Source organism: Ostrea edulis, chromosome 10 (genome assembly GCF_947568905.1).
Source record: "Ostrea edulis chromosome 10, xbOstEdul1.1, whole genome shotgun sequence".
In the NCBI taxonomy this organism is placed as follows: Eukaryota; Metazoa; Mollusca; class Bivalvia; order Ostreida; family Ostreidae; genus Ostrea; species Ostrea edulis.
The window spans coordinates 1,417,455-1,438,100 of record NC_079173.1 but is presented as its reverse complement, the minus strand read 5'-3'; the positions used below and the strand labels follow the sequence as shown (position 1 = coordinate 1,438,100).

Below are 20,646 nucleotides of genomic sequence, written 5' to 3'. Positions count from 1 at the left end.
CGCCCCAGATCCGGGTTCTAATCCCGTTCTGGTCCGTTGCGTCATATCCCTCCCTGTTACACTCGTAACGTAGACCAGCCTCTTGAAACTGACAGATGCAAATGCCTGTCAGGGGATTAAGATCCTGGGTTGAGGAGGGAGGGATGTGGTGGTCAGACGGGTTCAATCACTGGTAAACAGGCTGCTCAGTCGTTGAACACTTGGCCCCGGGTTCGAATCCCAGTCTGGTTTGCTGCGTCGGTTTTCTCTCTTCCTTTCACATTTACAGTAAGTGAATTTTAGCTATTCGGATCGATGATCACATGGAGTACTTAATTAGCAGGTTTTATCTCTAATTACCACCCGTTGGTTAATTAATCTATCCATTATGTGTAATTTAAGATAGAATTCGATTTTTCAACAATGATGACTTTTGTTTTGGTTAATACTTTTCTGCATAAGTGGGGAGGGGGAGGAGGGGGCGGGGTCATAACATAAGTGGGGCGGGGTCGTAACGCTATACTCCGCTACCCTCTAGATATATCTCTAAACAGTGAACGAGAGAGAGAGAGAGAGCGAGAGAGAGAGAGAGAGAGAGAGAGAGAGCGAGAGAGAGAGCGAGAGAGAGAGAGAGAGAGAGAGAGAGAGAGCGAGAGAGAGAAGAGAGAGAGAGAGAAGAGAGAGAGAGAGAGAGAAGAGAGAGAGAGAGAGAAGAGAGAGAGAGAGAGAGAGAAGAGAGAGAGAGAGAGAGAGAGAGCGCAATTGGCCTTAAGGCTTGGTGCAGTTAAAGAGAACGATTTTCTTATTAGTTTACCGAGTTGCCTTTCAAGAGGTAAATAATCATTAGCGGGCAGAAGATTATTTTTTAAATTGACATAAAACATGAGAACGATTATTGATAATCCATGATATATGTAATACACGAGGTTAGAATCAGCAGGATTATATCGCACTGCACGCGCATTTTGACTCCAGATGTTTAGGATCACGCGCTTTGAATACTACTGGGTATTTTTATATATAATCGTAAAAACGATAAGAAAATCTTAAGCGTAACACGATGACACAAAATGCATTTTCTACAATAGAAAAACTTACTGTCCGAAGAACCCACAATTCTCAGCTGCTGTAAATATTTATTAGAACATTTAAAACATGATAGATTTAAAGTATATATAATTACTATTATACACAGTGAAGTATCTGCCCCGGCTGAGAGAGAGAGAGAGAGAGAGAGAGAGAGAGAGAGAGAGAGAGAGAGAGAGAGAGCGAAATGAAATTTACCCGTGGTGTGTTGACAAGAAGTTTTGTTTGTGTAATGACGTCAGCGGATATAAGGAAGATGATATAGAGAGGAGGGTCATTATTGAGTTATGTAGGGTGTAACTTAATTATCGGTGTTATTCAGAATAAAATGGGGAAAACAAGTTATACCTGTGATACACTGAAGCGTTTATAAATGAATGAAACTCGAGTCCGATGTCTTCATAACCCGCATTCTGACTTAATGATATTCATAGAATCTGACGCGATCAGGAAAAAGATATCGATTTTTTTATGTTATAGAAATGAATTAATCAGATTTTGTAAACAAAACCGAATGTTTTCATTTAAACATGGGATTTCATGTTATTTATACTTGGGACAAAAACTGACAAGCAAACACCGCCGATCCTGTTAAAGACTCCGACTGTCGACTTCTGCATCGAGAATCAATAGATCAGGCCTTATTAGTCAAACAATTAAACAGTGTACTTTGTGGAAATTACGGTAAAACACCGGCAATGAATATTTCTACAGCAATAGCCTCGTGTAGAAGACAAGGAAGTAGATCAACAAATGGCTGCTATTATTGCAGAGCTGAAATCAGTGTCAATATTTCGGATTTGACCTCTGTGCACTTGAGAATTAGCGTGTCATTTCACCGTGACTTGATGCTATATCCAAGGAGAGAGAGAAAAAAAATCTGAATAAAATGTGAATGGAAGTTGAAATGTTTTATCGATTAAATGAAATGTCGAAAAATAATTATCCGCACTCGTATACTACTGAGATCGCACTTATATGCATAAATGCATAAGTTTACACCCCCCACCCCCAAGAGAAACCCTCCATCAATTTTTCTTGACTAAGACGTTTTATTTCATATCTTGTAAATGTTCAAGGTCGATACTTTTTACAAGAGAAGGCTAAAGTGAAGGTTAAAGGTCACCAACACAAGACTTGAAGGTCAGCACCATAGGATTTTGATACATGGGGGGGGGGGGGGGGGGATTAGGAGGAGATAGGTAGAGATTAAAAGGGGTGGGATAGAGGCGGGGCACGAGGGGGGCTCTAAGTGGACTGGTCCTGTTCAACCGCCCACCTAACTCCCTTCGTGAATGTCAGGGGTGTGTCACTCATGTGGAAAATTAGAAAATAAGGTGCTCGTGTTTGTTAGAATATTGGAGCGGATCAAAGATCTAGTTTTAATCAGCTTGAGGTCACAACGGTCGGCGGACGTACCCCGTAGAGCCAGGCGATATACCTGATAGTATAATTTTCAGGAATGAGTTGGCATTAAGTATAATTTTCACGGATGAGTGAGTATGAAGTATAATTTTCACGGATGAGTGCGTATGGGGTGTAATTTTCACGGATAAGTGAGTATAGGGTATAACTTTCACGGATGAGTGGGTATGAAGTATAATTTTCACGGATGAGTGGGTATGAAGTATAATTTTCACGGATGAGTGGGTATGAAGTATAATTTTCACGGATAAGTGGGTATGAAGTATTATTTTCACGGATGAGTGGGTATGGAGTATAGTTTTCACGGATGAGTGGGCATGAAGTATAATTTTCACGGATGAGTGGGTATGAGGTATTATTTTCACGGATGAATGGGTATGAAGTATAATTTTCACGGATGAGTGGGTATGAAGTATAATTTTAACGGATGAGTGGGTATGAAGTATAATTTCACGGATGAGTGGGTATTGAGTATAATTTTCACAGGTGACTAGGTATGAAGTTGGATATCTATGGTTGAGTTGGAATTAAAATTAAATTTTCCTGTTGGGCATGCTACTGATGTCATTTTCTTGAGAAAAAAACAAAAACAAAAAAAAAAACAAAAAAAAAACGCATACATCTTCATACAAGAGTAAGGATAAATCTTTAAGATATGACGGCAGGTTTTTTCTCTGTGTATGAGGTCGTTAACTCGCGTTCAATTACGTAAAAACTTCCCGACCTAGAAACCTAAATCTGTTTTGAGAAACGAAGATTATTTTTTTTAGAATTGTAAAGAGGGAACACATAGAAAAGGAGAAAATAAACCACAAAACAAATAAACAACCCGTACAACCTCCCAAATCTAGTTATAGTAACCATAACATATAGGTTTAACCCGTACAAACCCCCAATAACCCTCGAGTCAAGTGATAGTAAGCTTAAGATATAGTTTCAACCCTAACAAACCCCCAATAATTCTCACAAACCCCCAATAACCCGCACCCCCAACAACCTGCACAAACCCCCCAATAACCCGTAGCCCCCCCCCCCCCCTAATAATCCCCACAACCCCAAACAAGCCGCACAAACCTCCAATAACCCGTACAATTCCCCAATAACGCCTCACCCCAATAATCCCCACAACCCCCATTAACCCGCACAAACCCCCAATAATTCCCCAATAAGCTGCAGAAACCCCAATAGCCCCCAATAATCCCAATAAGCCGCACAAACCCCAATAACCCACACAACGGCCCTCAATAACCCGCATAAACCCCAATAACCCACACAAACCCCAATAACCCGCAAAACCCCAAATGACCCGTTCAAACCCCCAATAATCCCCACAAACCCCAATAAGCCCCACAAACCCTAATGACCCGTACAAACCTCAATAACCTGCACCCCCTCCCTAAATCCAGTGATAGTAACCTTAAGATAAGTTTCTTATACACACTAGTTGTCATTAAGTAAGTTGTTCTGACTACAAGTAATCCATGGGAATTAATACGGATGTACAAAAGAAGGAAAAAGAGGGTAATCATTCAAATAACAAGATTCTGAGGTCAATATTGTTTTTACATCGATATCGTCCAGAAATTGTAAATATAAGTCTGAAATTTTCATCAGCGAATCCTGAGCATTATACAGGAACAGAAAATATTCAGACGGGGTGGGGTACGGCAGTAACAGGAAATATTCAGACGGGGTGGGGTACGGCAGGAGCAGGAAATATTTTTTATAGATAAGTTTGTACCTGTTATGCCCGAGAAGGAAATGGGATGGGTGGGTTGAAGACCCAGAAATGCAAAAAAAAATAAAAAAAAATCTACATCTATTTCTGTGTTCAGTCCATTGGGTTGCAACCCCCTTAATGGTACATATTGTCGTCCGTTGGCACATGTAGTAGCCGGCAATATCTATCTTATATACCAGAACAAGGCATTTTTTTCCCCTCGCGTTATTTGTGCGATTCCAATATCAATATTTAATGGAGGCCGCGGTCGCCTTTTTGTCAATCACATTAAAAGATTATATGTTTGTCTGTTTCACGATCTGTTCATTTCACAGGTGTCTGTTTCACGATCTGTTCATTTCATAGTTGTCTGTTTCATGTGGAAATATACAAAAAGACATTCATTTGATATACATCTTGATAGTAATAAAATAAATAAACTGTAGTCATTGGTCTTGAATATAGTGGGTATTTTTATTGTCAATTTTATTAACATAAGACATTATCCCATACTGTGATTTAATTTCATTTATTTGTGTTTTATTGTTGCATTCCTCTTCTTACCCATATAAAGTAGCTTAGAGTAATTTGGTTGATATATAGTAGCTTAGAGTAATTTGGTTTATATAACGTAGCTTAGAGTAATTTGGTTTATATAAGGTAGCTTAGAGTAATTTGGTTTATATAAGGCGTTATATGAATTTTATCATTATTATATTATTATTATAGAGATAAATTTCAATTTTTGTTTTTACTTTCTTAGTACCACGCATGTACCGTAGATATATTTCTCTCTTCCAAACTTTGGTACCAAAGGTTTTTGTTTGAATTTTTTAGCTATCTAAATTCATTAAAGAAGTCCCATTAGAGAGAGAGAGAGAGAGAGAGAGAGAGAGAGAGAGAGAGGGAGAGACAGAGAGAGAGGAGAGAGAGAGAGAGAGAGAGATCAACTTAAAACTGTAGTGTACTGATGTCTTAAGTAACCAGCACGAAATCATTTGATCATTAAAGATGATTGATGTCCTTAATGAAATTATTGCCTACATTCAGGGTTAACCCTAACCCTAACCAATCATACTCGATAAAAGTAGGTCAATAGCTGATACTACATGCACATCTTATTATTGTAAGGGTGTGTGTTGGTACAAGCATTGTCGCCGGCGACATTTTGTGCCGTCTGTCTCCCTCTCTCTCTCTCTCTCCCTCTCTCTCTTTCTGTATTATTACAATTGTAAGGTTTGTGTCGGCGACAATTTGTGCCGTATTATTATAATTGTAAGGTTTGTGTCGACGACAATTTGTACCGTAATATTATAATTGTAAGGTTTGTGTCGGCGACAACTTGTACCGGCTTAGGTTGGGAAAAAAGAGTATGTTCCGCACATATTGACGTTGACAGCAGTATGATATATTATACCGACGGACGGCAATATGTACCGACGGACGGCAATATGTACCGGGGGACGGCAATATGTACCGGGGGACGACAATATGTACCGGACACCATTTTATACCGCCACACCTTATTATTCCCTCTTGATCCGCCACCGGTTAAGTAAAAATGCTAGACTATGTCTATAAATTGATGCTGATGGATATTCCAGTAGGAGACAACAATGTGCTCAAAAAGTGACGGAAAAGAAGCAAATGCTAGTACACATACTGCCTGATTACAGAAAAAGTGTGTGACAGATTGGTCTTTTAAATTTCACTATCTTTGTTTGCACTAAAATCATCGAATTATCGGAGATTAACCGGTGATTTATTGAAGATAACTTGATGAAATCTTTCCATTCTGAAGTGTATATCTACAGAAATTATCAATATTTCTATTTCAGTCCAAAATGCAAATAAAGCACATATGTGACAAAGTTTGCCAGAGATTGTTAACGATCTATCCCTCACTATGCGGGTTTATTCATTCTTAGTGCGCATTATGCCATGTGTATGCTTTGGGAGAAAAGATAGCTCCCAAAACAAAAAATAGAAGGAAAAATGCACTAAAGCGGACAGGTACTCGATGGAATCGATTGATATATTTAGCTTTCGATTATTTTATCAATGCAATTTTCGACTTACGTCAGTGCACTTGCTACACAATAATACACCTATAATTTTTGGCTGCACTCTATTGTGATGTTTTTCTTTTAATGTACTTAGATATCTTCTGTATAAATCCACTAAGCAGGGTTTGTTTCCATTTCAATCGTTTTATCTCTTTCCATCGTTTAAACATGGCTTGATTCCTCTGTTTTGAGATGGGTATACTGCCACTATTACGGAGAGGTGGTGAGAGGTGTTTATCTCTGAGACGTATCACGATGGCCCGTTAATCTCCTTTTGTATATACCAACTGTTTCTTCAAGGCGATAAAAACTTGGTGGTAATATAATCAAAAAGCATGAAAGAACCTCGCTAAGCGTTTTATGATGCAAGATAAATAGCATTAAGAAATCTAATGGGCGGGGCCACAAAATGAAAAGTGATGAAGAGGATTGTTTAATCTTCACATAGCTAGACTTTGTTACTACATGATATAAGATTATTGACTTCTTATCATGTGTTGTTTCTAGGTAATATAAGATGATTGACTTGTTGGTGTTTACCTACAGGGTAATATAAAATTATTGACTTCTTATCATGTTTTGTTTCTAGGTAATATAAGATGATTGACTTGTTGTGTTCAGTTACTGGGTAATATAAAATTATTGACTTCTTATCATGTTCTGTTTCTAGGTAATATAAAAGGATTGACTTCTTGTTGTGTTCAGTTACTGGGTAATATAAAATTATTGACTTCTAATCATGTTCGTTATAACGACCATAGAATTTCCGAAATGCTACTTTAAACGAGACTGTTGGAACCCCTGTACCATCACCTTGTTTGTCAGTAGCCTGCTTCGATTGAAAAACTGACCATAAGCAGAACAATCTCTTGCGTATCGAATCAGTTGAGATATATAAACACCATATGCAGGTGATACTGGAATATTGCTACATAATATATAATGATTAACTTCTCACTAAATTCAGTGACTAGGTAACGTATAGATCGATTGACTTTTTGCTAAACTCAGTAACAAAGTAATATATATAATGATTAACTTCTTACTCACTAATGATCAGCGTTCTTAAGAATACTTCGACTTAGCTGGTAATAAAAAAAAAATCAATTTTTAAAACAAAAAATCCTTTTAATCAAATTCTTAATTTCCCCCTGAAGAACTGCGACAGGGAATGTTTTCTACATTGTAAGTCAGATTAAAGTAATGGAAAACACACGTGATGGTTATCAAATATCTGGATATGACTACATTTCAAAAACTGAATTAAATAAGTCATGTGTTAGTTGTAATTCCGCAATAGTTAGAGGATTTCATATCTGTAACAATTGGAGACGAAACATGACATTTCATGTCGGCTAATTAGGAGACAGATGTGCTGGAATACTGTCTCTAATGCTGATAGCAACGGAGGTCTGAAATTGGTTGCTAAACATTTATAAATTCAATAAGGCGGCTGTAGATCACTGTATATCTAGAGCTAAATTAGCTAGATTTAGGGCAATGAAAACAAAATAAGAAAGAAAAAATACATTGTACAAGACTCCAATATGGTTCATGTTCAAAAGCAATCTCATTAATACCAACACAACCGAATTAATTCATAGATAATTCATTTGATTTATTTTTCAAAAGCATAATTCGCGGAGAAACACCATCCGTTACAATTGTTGGCTGTTCAATACCTGCTATATAGATATGCTGCATTGTTAAGTCCATCCAATCAGTGCAGATTACACCTGGGGGACATGCATGATTGTGCACGTGTTGTTATTTTCACGACTTGCCAATTTTTGTTTTTTGTCAAAGTATTTACAACTTGATTTTTACCATCTTATATCTGTGGCGTGCTGCGCGTGAGGATGATTTTTATACAAATTATCATATACGCAAAAACATGTACAGTTGGTGTTTTGTTAAATACTTGAAATATCCAATTCGCAAGTCAGACCAATCAAAACAAATATCTAGCACGCGTATAATATAACAATGGACCATCGTCCTGACGCAATGACAATCAGTGTCTATATTCTAAGTTATGGAGATTAGATTAAACTCATTGTATTCCGTTCAATATAGATTGTTAATTCAAACATTATCTTGTATGCCTATATCCCGATATGTATGTACAACATATTTAACTTTGCCCTCTTGTGGTTATAAGCGATTTCATTTCCGCTAACTGGCAACCATTTTTTTCCTTCAAAATATCTCAACGGCATAGCACATGTATATCAATGACTAAAAGGAACATTTATTTTGTACGAACACATGAGAAACCTAATGAAACTACGTCAGATAACCGTTTGTAGTGTAAAGAACTATATCAGGAAGAATTATTGTCTTGCATGCCAATAACCATTTAATCACCAAAATCACGTATTCATGTGCCTGTTTTGTATATTCATGTGCCTTTTTTGAGGGTAAAAAGTGTTTGAAATCATTAAATACTGGTGTTCTTATTGAAATATATAAGATGGGGCAATGTTCTCTGAATTAAATTTTTGGTGATAAAATATAGCCCCTTTAAGGTCCACAGATCTAAACAGTGATTGTGAGAGTCCTGTTCTTCTTCATTCAATAATTGGTCGGGGGGGGGGGCTCCTTCCTTGTCTTGGTGTTGAACACTGATCTGCTGGGGGCTCGTCTTGGTGTTGACCTCGTCTTGGGTTGAACACTGATCTGCTGGGGGCTCGTCTTGGGTTGAACACTGATCTGCTGGGAGCTCGTCTTGGTGTTGACCTCGTCTTGGGTTGAACACTGATCTGCTGGGGGCTCGTCTTGGGTTGAACACTGATCTGCTGGGGGCTCGTCTTGGTGTTGACCTCGTCTTGGGTTGAACACTGATCTGCTGGGGGCTCGTCTTGGTGTTGAACACTGGTCTGCTGGGGGCTCGTCTTGGTGTTGAACACTGGTCTGCTGGGGGCTCGTCTTGGTGTTGAACACTCGTCTGCTGGGGGCTCGTCTTGGGTTGAACACTGGTCTGCTGGGGGCTCGTCTTGATGTTAAACACTGGTCTGCTGGTGGCTCGTCTTGATGTTGAACACTGGTCTGCTGGGGGCTCGTCTTGGTGTTGAACACTGATCTGCTGGGGGCTCGTCTTGGTGTTGAACACTGATCTGCTGGGGGCTCGTCTTGGTGTTTAACACTGGTCTGCTGGGGGCTCGTCTTGGGTTGAACACTGGTCTGCTGGGGGCTCGTCTTGGGTTGAACACTGGTCTGCTGGGGGCTCGTCTTGGTGTTGAACACTGGTCTGCTGGGGGCTCGTCTTGGTGTTGAACACTGGTCTGCTGGGGGCTCGACTTGGTGTTGAACACTGATCTGCTGGGGGCTCGTCTTGGTGTTGACCTCGTCTTGGGTTGAACACTGATCTGCTGGGGGCTCGTCTTGGTGTTGAACACTGGTCTGCTGGGGGCTCGTCTTGGTGTTGAACACTGGTCTGCTGGGGGCTCGTCTTGGTGTTGAACACTGGTCTGCTGGGGGCTCGTCTTGGTGTTGAACACTGGTCTGCTGGGGGCTCGTCTTGGTGTTGAACACTGGTCTGCTGGGGGCTCGTCTTGGTGTTGAACACTGGTCTGCTGGGGGCTCGTCTTGGTGTTGAACACTGGTCTGCTGGTGGCTCGTCTTGATGTTGAACACTGGTCTGCTGGGGGCTCGTCTTGATGTTGAACACTGGTCTGCTGGGGGCTTGTCTTGGGTTGAACACTGTTCTGCTGGGGGCTCGTCTTGGGTTGAACACTGGTCTGCTGGGGGCTCGTCTTGGTGTTGAACACTGGTCTGCTGGGGGCTCGTCCTGGTGTTGAACACTGGTCTGCTGGGGGCTCGTCTTGGTGTTGAACACTGATCTGCTGGGGGCTCGTCTTGGTGTTGACCTCGTCTTGGGTTGAACACTGATCTGCTGGGGGCTCGTCTTGGGTTGAACACTGATCTGCTGGGGGCTCGTCTTGGGTTGAACACTGATCTGCTGGGGGCTCGTCTTGGTGTTGACCTCGTCTTGGGTTGAACACTGATCTGCTGGGGGCTCGTCTTGGTGTTGAACACTGTTCTGCTGGGGGCTCGTCTTGGTGTTGAACACTGGTCTGCTGGGGGCTCGTCTTGGTGTTGAACAATGTTAGTCCCGCCTTACAGCGTACTTCAATACACATCACGGATCTAAAATTAGCTAATCAATGTGGAATTCAACCTGTTAAACGAATGTAATGAAAGATTTATATCATCGGAACATATGTTTTATGACAATGGAAATCCAATATTTCTCATCGTCAACAACTGCATTTTCTTATCTAAGTTTTATTTTAAGCGCCCTCTTCGTGCGGAAAGGAAATCGTATTTCCATAACACGCCATAAACACCCACCATTCAGCACTAGAAGAAACGCGATCAGAAAACCGTATTTGGTGTGAGTAATACACGCTCTAAGATCTGCAAAATTAGGGAAACCCCCGCGGTCCTTTTCATTCTTTCGTATTTTCCCATGCCTTGTATGTCACAGTGATGAAGGGATTGGTTGCGATCAATTTTACGAAATAAAAACTTGTAGGGAAGGTGACATAAATAGCACGGCAGTGTCACCATCCTCTGAAATCATTTCCGGGTCGTCTTCACCGAGTCGTATCAATTTAAACCAAACATTGACTTTTGTGTGGTGATTTGTCCCGTAACTAGTTTATCTTGCAATGGATATGACTCGGCATGTTGTAATGTCCTTTTTTACATAACAGTATTTTAATGCTGTATCGATTATCTCATTTTAAAGGCTGATATTCTCGATCATTTATTTCAATCTTGACGGCAAAGCTGAGTTCGTTTGTCACTACACTACTGGTAAATGAGGCTTCAACCGTACTCTGAACATTGCATTCAAGTCTCCAAAAAGTAAATTTCTAATCTATCACTATACATTTTTAAATCAAACAAATTTGTTTTCTTTTTTAAAATTCTGTTTCTTACCTTGTATCAGTTTTTTGCTGCGTGCTTATTTCAGTCTATTTCAGATATTGGCAAATCGCCAAATTTACGAAAGTTAATATTGTTGATGTACCTCTGCCTCTTCAATTCGCTAAAATTTACAGCCGCCAAAACCTCGTTTTACAGGAACAATGGATAGAAGATAGACGGAATGCCTCGTGAGAACACGAGAGCGCGGAGAGAGAGAGAGAGAGAGAGAGAGAGAGAGAGAGAGAGAGAGAGAGAGAGAGAGAGACTCGCTGGGAAGACGAGAGTACAGGGAGAGAGCGAGACTATGGTATTTCTGTGTCCACATACAATTGTTGAATCTTAAAAGAGAGACAACTAATTTTGCCTCGTTTTCAGATTGTGAGGCTAACCTGGTACCCGGTTCTTCGTGACTCGCTTTACTACCTCATATCCGTAACAGCCCTCATCATCACCATATACGACAACGAAGTGCAGTGGTAAGAACCAGTTTAACTGATAGTATTGAAAGAAACGAAGTTCAGTGTTAAGAACCAGTTTAACTAATAGTATTGAATGCAATGGTAAGAACCAGTTTAACTACTATTTTTGGATTGATTAATTGATTAAATATTGTTTAACGTCCCTCTCGAGAATCTTTCACTCATATGGAGACGTCACCACTGCCGTTGAAGGGCAAAATTAAGGCCTATGCTCGGCGCTTACGGCCTTTGAGCAGGGAGGGATCTTTATCGTGCCACAACTGCTGTGACACGGGGCCTCGGTTTTTGCGGTCTCATCCGAAGGACCGCCCCATTTAGTCGCCTCGTACGACAAGCAAGGGGGTACTGGAGACCTATTCTAACCCGGATTCTCACGGAACTACTATTATTGGAAGAAACGAAATGCAGTGGTAAGAACCAGTTTAACTACTAGTATTAGTATGATGCAGCACATATCCTTCTTTTTATTCATGGAGATTTTAGCTAAGAATTGAGTCTGTTTACACAGTATAAGGACTCTGGTACTGACATCAAGATTTGTCTAACTGTTGGTACAAACTTCTGTCGGTGTTATTTGTACCTGTGCATTCTCTACCCAGAGTTCCGTGCGCTACGTGCACTACACTTCCGTCAACGACTTTCTACAAAAATATTGTAAAAGTTTCTAATATGCTTAGTACATGTTTTGGACTAAATATTGAGTCATATTATGAAAAGTAAGTAAATTTTATTTTTATAAATCGGTACTTTAATACATTCATGAAATGAACACAGACTCTGTAAAGCTTTCTAGCCGACTACTGGGACATGCGATTAAATTAATGTTTACTGTATCTTGTTTAAAATCGCCATTTTCTTATCCTAAATTTGGAACTACTTCGTAATATGCGTATGAATGTAGGACATTCACGTGGTGGGGATTTAAATGTAAACATGGAATCAAAAGTAAGAAAGGCTGTAAAAATATGACAAAACTTGTAAAAAAAGAGACAAACAGCTGAATGGTAAATGCATATTTATTAACGTGCCAGCGGACAATGAAAAGAGCCTGATGTATCACCTGTTAGCAGAGCTTTCAAAGGGAAAGGAAACGAGAATGACTGTTTATAGTGTAATGTGATTAAATTGTCACATGATTCCAAGCGTTGACAGAGGTGTAAGTGAAGCTTGCGTAACGCGCCCTCTGGTGAGAGAATGGTTCCTGTTTTGTCTGTGTTTCTAGTAAATGTGTCGGTGCTATTTGTGGAACATGACGGAGATAACTAACATGTGTAGGGAGCTTTTGGTTCAGCGTCCGCACCTTCGACTTTAGAATACATTTCTTTCCGGAACCAATTTGGGTTGTGCTGGGATGCAGACGCGTCTTGTTTAATTTACCTGTTCAACGTTATGAATTATACATTACAAAATAAGTGTTTAAATAATGCCATCGACGAATAAGCACACGTGGTTCTTAAAACGTACACATCGATTGGTCAGAGTTAGAATGGTGTTGATTGGTCAGAGTTAGGATAGTTTCTGTCGTGTCATTGGTGTCGCCAGCAGGCGACACGCTTGTCTCATTAAACAACTAGTCATTCAATTACAAATAACCTTAACTTAATATGCGGAATAATTTTCAAAACGATCAAAACGCCTGCAAAACGCATGTATATACTGTAAAACGCTTGTATCTCCTGTAAAACGCCTGTATCTCCTGTAAAACGCCTATATATACTGTAAAACGCCTATATCTAATGTAAAACGCATGTATACACTGTAAAACGCCTATATCTACTGTGAAACGGATATCAATACTGTAAAACGCCTATAGCTACTGTAAAATGCCTATATCTCCTGTAAAAGGCCTATATCTACTGTAAAATGTCTATCAATACTGTAAAACGCCTACAGCTACTGTAAAACACCTATAGCTACTGTAAAACGCCTATAACTACTGTAAAACGCCTATATCTACTGTAAAACGTCAATCAATACTGTAACACGTCTATATATACTGTAAAACGACTATATCTACTCTAAAACGCCTATATCTACTGTAAAACGCCTATGTATTCTGTAAAACGCCTGTGTATATACGGTAAAACGCCTATATGTATACTGTAAATCGTCTGTATATCAAAAGAATGTATGTATTCTACAGGTGTTGTATATAGCACCACGTCCTAATAACGTCACGTCATAATAACGTCACGTCCAGAAAACGTCACGTACTAATACCGTCATGTCCTGATAACGTCACGTCCTAATAACGTCACGTCCTATCAACATCACGTCTTAATAACGTCACGTCCTGACAACGTCGCGTCCTAATAACATTAAGGACATGCGGGACAATATGGCCAAAAATAACTAGTCAATAAATATTTTTTCTATTTTACATGAAGCACCATCAGGATGTCCTGTACAATGTGTATAAATTGCATGACCACTTTCTAGGTATACAAGGATGATAATAAGCTTTGAATTACCCCCCTTTTCGAAAATTGTGAATTTTACAAGATCATTCCGATTTTCAATTCAAAAAAATAATTTGGTGGAATTTTTATCTATATCTTTTACAATAATTTTTAGAATGTATGCAAAATATAAAATATATAATAATAACATGCTTAAACATAACAATATAATAAGAAATTGGGAAAATTTAAGGATTTGGGGTGGAAATTAGTACTCAAAAACAGGGTAGTCCAGATACTAAATGAAGCACTGCTCAAAAACCTGTCAATGAATATTTTTGCAAACACTGTAATTAAAAGCTATTCATATACCTAACTTCCTGTAGAAATATGATGGGATGAAGCTAATCTTGATTTTGAGGTAGTCGTCCTTGAAGTTATACATTGATATATATGTTCACTTGGGGTTAGGTTTGGTGAAATATTTGTTATCAACAACTTTCAAGCTTATATTCTTTTCATGTACAACTACTTTTAAAAGTAATGGGGTTGGGGACAGTCTTAATCTATTTGCACTACAAAATAAAAACAAAATGCTCATTGTCAAAGACGAGGGGGCGGGGCAGCCTAATTCTTCGTGCCTGTTTCGGAATATATTGTTAGAAACTATATTTGTTTTGAACCTATTGAAATATTTAGGATTTTCATGATTATGGAACAAAAATTGAGTTAATGATAACAAATTAAAATTTCATTTTTTTTTAAGATACACATGTATATATTAAACATGGCTTCGAACAAAACATCTAGTCTGGCTCTATCCAATACGTCTTCTTTCAAACCACGGGTTAGGTCTAGTTAACGTCAATATGAGCAACTACTTCCTTTACAAGATCAACACCATTTGTACATCTCCCGTAATGGAGTTTATTTATTTGGAAATGTGACTTGCTCTGGCAATGCATAAAATAATACACGCTTCAATCTTTATTTAACCTAACCAGAAGTCCCCCACTTAACGGATAGCTAGCATAATCCTTTGTATATAAGTAGACAAAACCAGGTCTGACAATAATTTATGTATTTCACGTATCACATTGATTAAGGTTTTTGTCTGGAACCATCACTATAACCTTGAGGATGTTGAACATCTAGAAGTCTTATAACAACACAGGCTGATTCTAAATAATTGGAATTCAAGAGTTTACAAATGTATGACAATGTCTTGCACTTCTCTTCGCCTCATCATACTATTAAGCACCAATATTTCGGCAACGGTTTCTCGAACAAGGGGCAGATACAACAATCACTTACAGGAACGCGACGTGAGCTGCTTCCGTACATGCTCAAGTCATCAGTAACCCAGGCGATGTAATTTAAGTTCTCATCATCACTAACATAGGGGATGTAATTAAAGATCTCATCTCATTTCCTCCACAAAAGAATGTCAATCCGATCAGCTGATTTCTAATACGTAGTCTCTCATTCTTCTCTTACATGTGAATTACATGTGAATTACGGGACTGTAGACTGAATACGACCTTATTGGATTTATATTGGACACATTAGCACCTGCTGACTATGAAGTCCGCGTGGTTTCATTAACGTCTGCTGACTATGAAGTCAGCGGCAAATCAATTTTCTTTTTTTACCAGGAGTATTGAAATTCCAAGTGTACTTTTAATCGTTAATTAATCATAATCGTTAAATAATTATAGAATGCTGTTCGGATGTGTGTAAATAACCCTGAGAGGACTAGATGTATATTTATACAGGTTCTACAATTTACAAAATATTTTGTACATTATAAGTGTTTCTGGACAATCAATCAATCAATCGATCAATCACTGCCGTCTAACATTATTTTGTTATGAAAACAATGAAATCTGTCGTGGTTAAATACAATTCACAATATTTACCTTCCCTAATGGACACTGCTTTCATCATAGACAATTAATTAATACATGTTTGTTGCTAACTAGTTTGATCCGGTTTCTTAGTACCAAATACGGAGCGTCGTCAAGGTCAAGGTCAGACGGTGCATTGGTTGTTCTGTTTTTATTGGCTGTTCTGTTTTTAAACCACGAATGGGTCAATGCATGAAATTCCATTACTTAAACCTACTTAATATTTTTTTGAAAAGATACATATAAGTATGAATATAAACAATAAAATGTTTTCTTTGTCGTTTTATCGGGTGATGTAGGTAACAAGCATTGAAGGGGAAAATGCATTTCCCGCTGTGTTAGTGATGGTAATGGGTTTTTTTCTTGGTGGTTTTTCTTCTTTCTCTCTCTCTCTCTCTCTCTCTCTCTCTCTCTCTCTCTCTTTCTCTCTCTCTCTCTTACAACTTCATCACCCGATAAAACAACACAGAAAGCATTCTATACATCACAATATCACACTAAACGATAACGGTGACGTCACAGTGTCAAACTGATAAATTCGTTGAAAGAAGTCACGGAAATGCCACAGCTCTTCCAACTTATAAACTTACAAGCACGGAGAGTTCCAAGAAATATGACGTAACAATGACACTTTCTGATTATTTTGTTATAAAAGATCAACGTTGATTTTCTGTTAGTGTTAATTTTCTAATTCTGCAAACGTGGAATTTTAAGTTAACATTGACATATAACGTTAAACAATTAATGTTAATCTAATTTTAATTGTTTTTAAGTTAACACAACGTGTACATTAGAAAAATTAAGATTGATTTAATGTTAAAATAACAATAATGTTAGATTAACAATAGACATTGTTAGTTGCGTGTAATAAATCAATATACAATACACTCTACCCATTTTGTAGAAAATCTTGTGCACTTTGATCAGAAATACAATGGCTGTTGTCTTGTGCACAGAATGATGCTATTTGTATTTCATTAAGACTTGTTGTTGACACTAACACGCGGGTCTACATTGTAGGTAGTTGTTGTTGACAGTAACACGCGGGTCTACATTGTAGGTAGTTGTTGTTGACAGTAACACGCGGGTCTACATTGTAGGTAGTTGTTGTTGCCACTGATTATAACACGCGGGTCTACATTGTAGGTAGTTGTTGTTGCCACTGATTATAACACGTGGGTCTACATTGTAGGTAGTTGTTGTTGACACTGATTATAACACGCGGGTCTACATTGTAGGTAGTTGTTGTTGACACTGATTATAACACGCGGGTCTACATTGTAGGTAGTTGTTGTTGACACTGATTATAACACGCGGGTCTACATTGTAGGTAGTTGTTGTTGACATTGATTATAACACGTGAGTCTACATTGTAGGTAGTTGTTGTTGCCACTGATTATAACACGCGGGTCTACATTGTAGGTAGTTGTTGTTGACAGTAACACGTGGGTCTACATTGTAGGTAGTTGTTGTTGACACTGATTATAACACGCGGGTCTACATTGTAGGTAGTTGTTGTTGACAGTAACACGCGGGTCTACATTGTAGGTAGTTGTTGTTGACACTGATTATAACACGTGGGTCTACATTGTAGGTAGTTGTTGTTGACAGTAACACGCGGGTCTACATTGTAGGTAGTTGTTGTTGACACTGATTATAACACGTGGGTCTACATTGTAGGTAGTTGTTGTTGACAGTAACACGCGGGTCTACATTGTAGGTAGTTGTTGTTGACAGTAACACGCGGGTCTACATTGTAGGTAGTTGTTGTTGACACTGATTATAACACGTGTGTCTACATTGTAGGTAGTTGTTGTTGACACTGATTATAACACGCGGGTCTACATTGTAGATAGTTGTTGTTGACAGTAACACGCGGGTCTACATTGTAGGTAGTTGTTGTTGACACTGATTATAACACGTGGGTCTACATTGTAGGTAGTTGTTGTTGACACTGATTATAACACGTGGGTCTACATTGTAGGTAGTTGTTGTTGACAGTAACACGCGGGTCTACATTGTAGGTAGTTGTTGTTGACACTGATTATAACACGCGGGTCTACATTGTAGGTAGTTGTTATTAACACTAACACGCGGGTCTACATTGTAGGTAGTTGTTGTTGACAGTAACACGCGGGTCTACATTGTAGGTAGTTGTTGTTGACACTGATTATAACACGCGGGTCTACATTGTAGGTAGTTGTTGTTGACACTGATTATAACACGCGGGTCTACATTGTAGGTAGTTGTTGTTGACACTAACACGCGGGTCTACATTGTAGGTAGTTGTTGTTGACAGTAACACGTGGGTCTACATTGTAGGTAGTTGTTGTTGACACTGATTATAACACGCGGGTCTACATTGTAGGTAGTTGTTATTAACACTGATTATAACACGCGGGTCTACATTGTAGGTAGTTGTTGTTGACAGTAACACGCGGGTCTACATTGTAGGGAGTTGTTGTTGACAGTAACACGCGGGTCTACATTGTAGGTAGTTGTTGTTGACACTGATTATAACACGCGGGTCTACATTGTAGGTAGTTGTTGTTGACAGTAACACGCGGGTCTACATTGTAGGTAGTTGTTGTTGACACTAACACGCGGGTCTACATTGTAGGTAGTTGTTGTTGACACTGATTATAACACGCGGGTCTACATTGTAGGTAGTTGTTGTTGACACTAACACGCGGGTCTACATTGTAGGTAGTTGTTGTTGACACTAACACGCGGGTCTACATTGTAGGTAGTTGTTCTTGACAGTAACACGCGGGTCTACATTGTAGGTAGTTGTTGTTGACACTGATTATAACACACGGGTCTACATTGTAGGTAGTTGTTGTTGACACTAACACGCGGGTCTACATTGTAGGTAGTTGTTGTTGACAGTAACACGTGGGTCTACATTGTAGGTAGTTGTTATTAACACTGATTATAACACGTGGGTCTACATTGTAGGTAGTTGTTGTTGACACTGATTATAACACGCGGGTCTACATTGTAGGTAGTTGTTGTTGACACTAACACGCGGGTCTACATTGTAGGTAGTTGTTGTTGACACTGATTATAACACGCGGGTCTACATTGTAGGTAGTTGTTGTTGACACTAACACGCGGGTCTACATTGTAGGTAGTTGTTGTTGACACTGATTATAACACGCGGGTCTACATTGTAGGTAGTTGTTGTTGACACTAACACGTGGGTCTACATTGTAGGGAGTTGTTGTTGACACTAACACGCGGGTCTACATTGTAGGTAGTTGTTGTTGACAGTAACACGCGGGTCTACATTGTAGGTAGTTGTTGTTGACACTAACATGCGGGTCTACATTGTAGGTAGTTGTTGTTGACACTAACACGCGGGTCTACATTGTAGGTAGTTGTTGTTGACACTGATTATAACACGCGGGTCTACATTGTAGGTAGTTGTTGTTGACACTAACACGCGGGTCTACATTGTAGGTAGTTGTTGTTGACACTGATTATAACACGCGGGTCTACATTGTAGGTAGTTGTTGTTGACACTAACACGCGGGTCTACATTGTAGGTAGTTGTTGTTGACACTAACACGTGGGTCTACATTGTAGGTATGAAGGGCTGATTCTGGTTTCCATGTATGTCGTATACATTATTTTGATGTACTTTAACAAATCCATTGAGCCGTTCATGGAAGGACTAGTCAAGAAAATCAAAAATCGAAAACATGCAAAAAAGCACCGACACGAAGATCATAACTCTAACCAGACCGAGGCAGCCAAACCACTGTACTATGAAAGCAGCATAGCTAATCCGAACGGCACTCCTTCCTCAAATGATGACGAAACAACATTTAGTGTTAAAAAAGATGACGATGAAAGCGATAAAAGTGACGGCAACAGCAATGAAGGGGACGAAAAAGATTACCACCCTGCAGAGGGACATAAAGATTGTGAGTCTACTTTCACATTTCGTATCTAATTAGTTCTACTTTCTATTTCCCTAGGTATGAGAGTCTCGTGTTGTTTATAATGTACATATTGTACATTGTCTTGATGTACTTCAACGTGAGGTTGGAGCAGTTCTTCTATCGACAAATGTACATACTTTCCGGAGGGAGAATCGAGGATCGTTTCCGCTCTGTTGCCCACCAAAACGAAACTCAGGCGCTTTTGGAATCAGAAAAAGCTGATAAGTCAGGGTCGAATGGCGACAATACCATACCGAAGGAAGTCGATACCTCATTTAATAGCCACGACAATAGGTCGTTTACAAAAAGTGCCGATCATAAAGACTGTAAGATTTCTAAGCTTATTCTGGTTCCAGCCGTCTGCTAGCAACCTCTGCACATGCACAAAGTAATTGTGCAGCACGTAAATTTCATTCACTGCTGGTGAAAGAAAAATTTCCCGTAGACCAAGCAAAGTCCAATAAAATCCCTCCGCTCTCAGCATATCCTTCTCAAACACCAAGCCCGCCCTCTATTGCAACCTTCATAATTACCTGTCACCTCTCAAACTGACCTACGTGTTTACTGTAGCAACCAGAGTTTTATATTACTGTACATATTACAATTAAGCTACGTTTAATCAAGTGCGTTGGAGACAGACGTTCTATTTCTTAAATTTCAACTGGATTAATACGCCTCAATGAGGTCCTGTAGTATCAACAAC

General features: G+C 39.2%; 1 protein-coding gene across 2 annotated transcripts in view; it reads left to right on the top strand.

The window, feature by feature from the left end:
- Positions 1-20,646, top strand: part of LOC125666499 (sodium/potassium/calcium exchanger 4-like) — a 53,767-nt gene that overhangs the window by 21,379 nt on the left and 11,742 nt on the right. The window contains exons 5-6 of one of the 2 annotated variants that reach the window (XM_048899657.2): positions 11,587-11,687; positions 19,585-19,925. In XM_048899657.2, coding sequence (XP_048755614.2) covers positions 11,587-11,687; positions 19,585-19,925 — 442 coding nt within the window. Of the gene's footprint in view, positions 1-11,586; positions 11,688-19,584; positions 19,926-19,979; positions 20,270-20,646 lie in introns of both variants that reach the window. The other variant, XM_048899659.2, reaches the window with a different exon arrangement.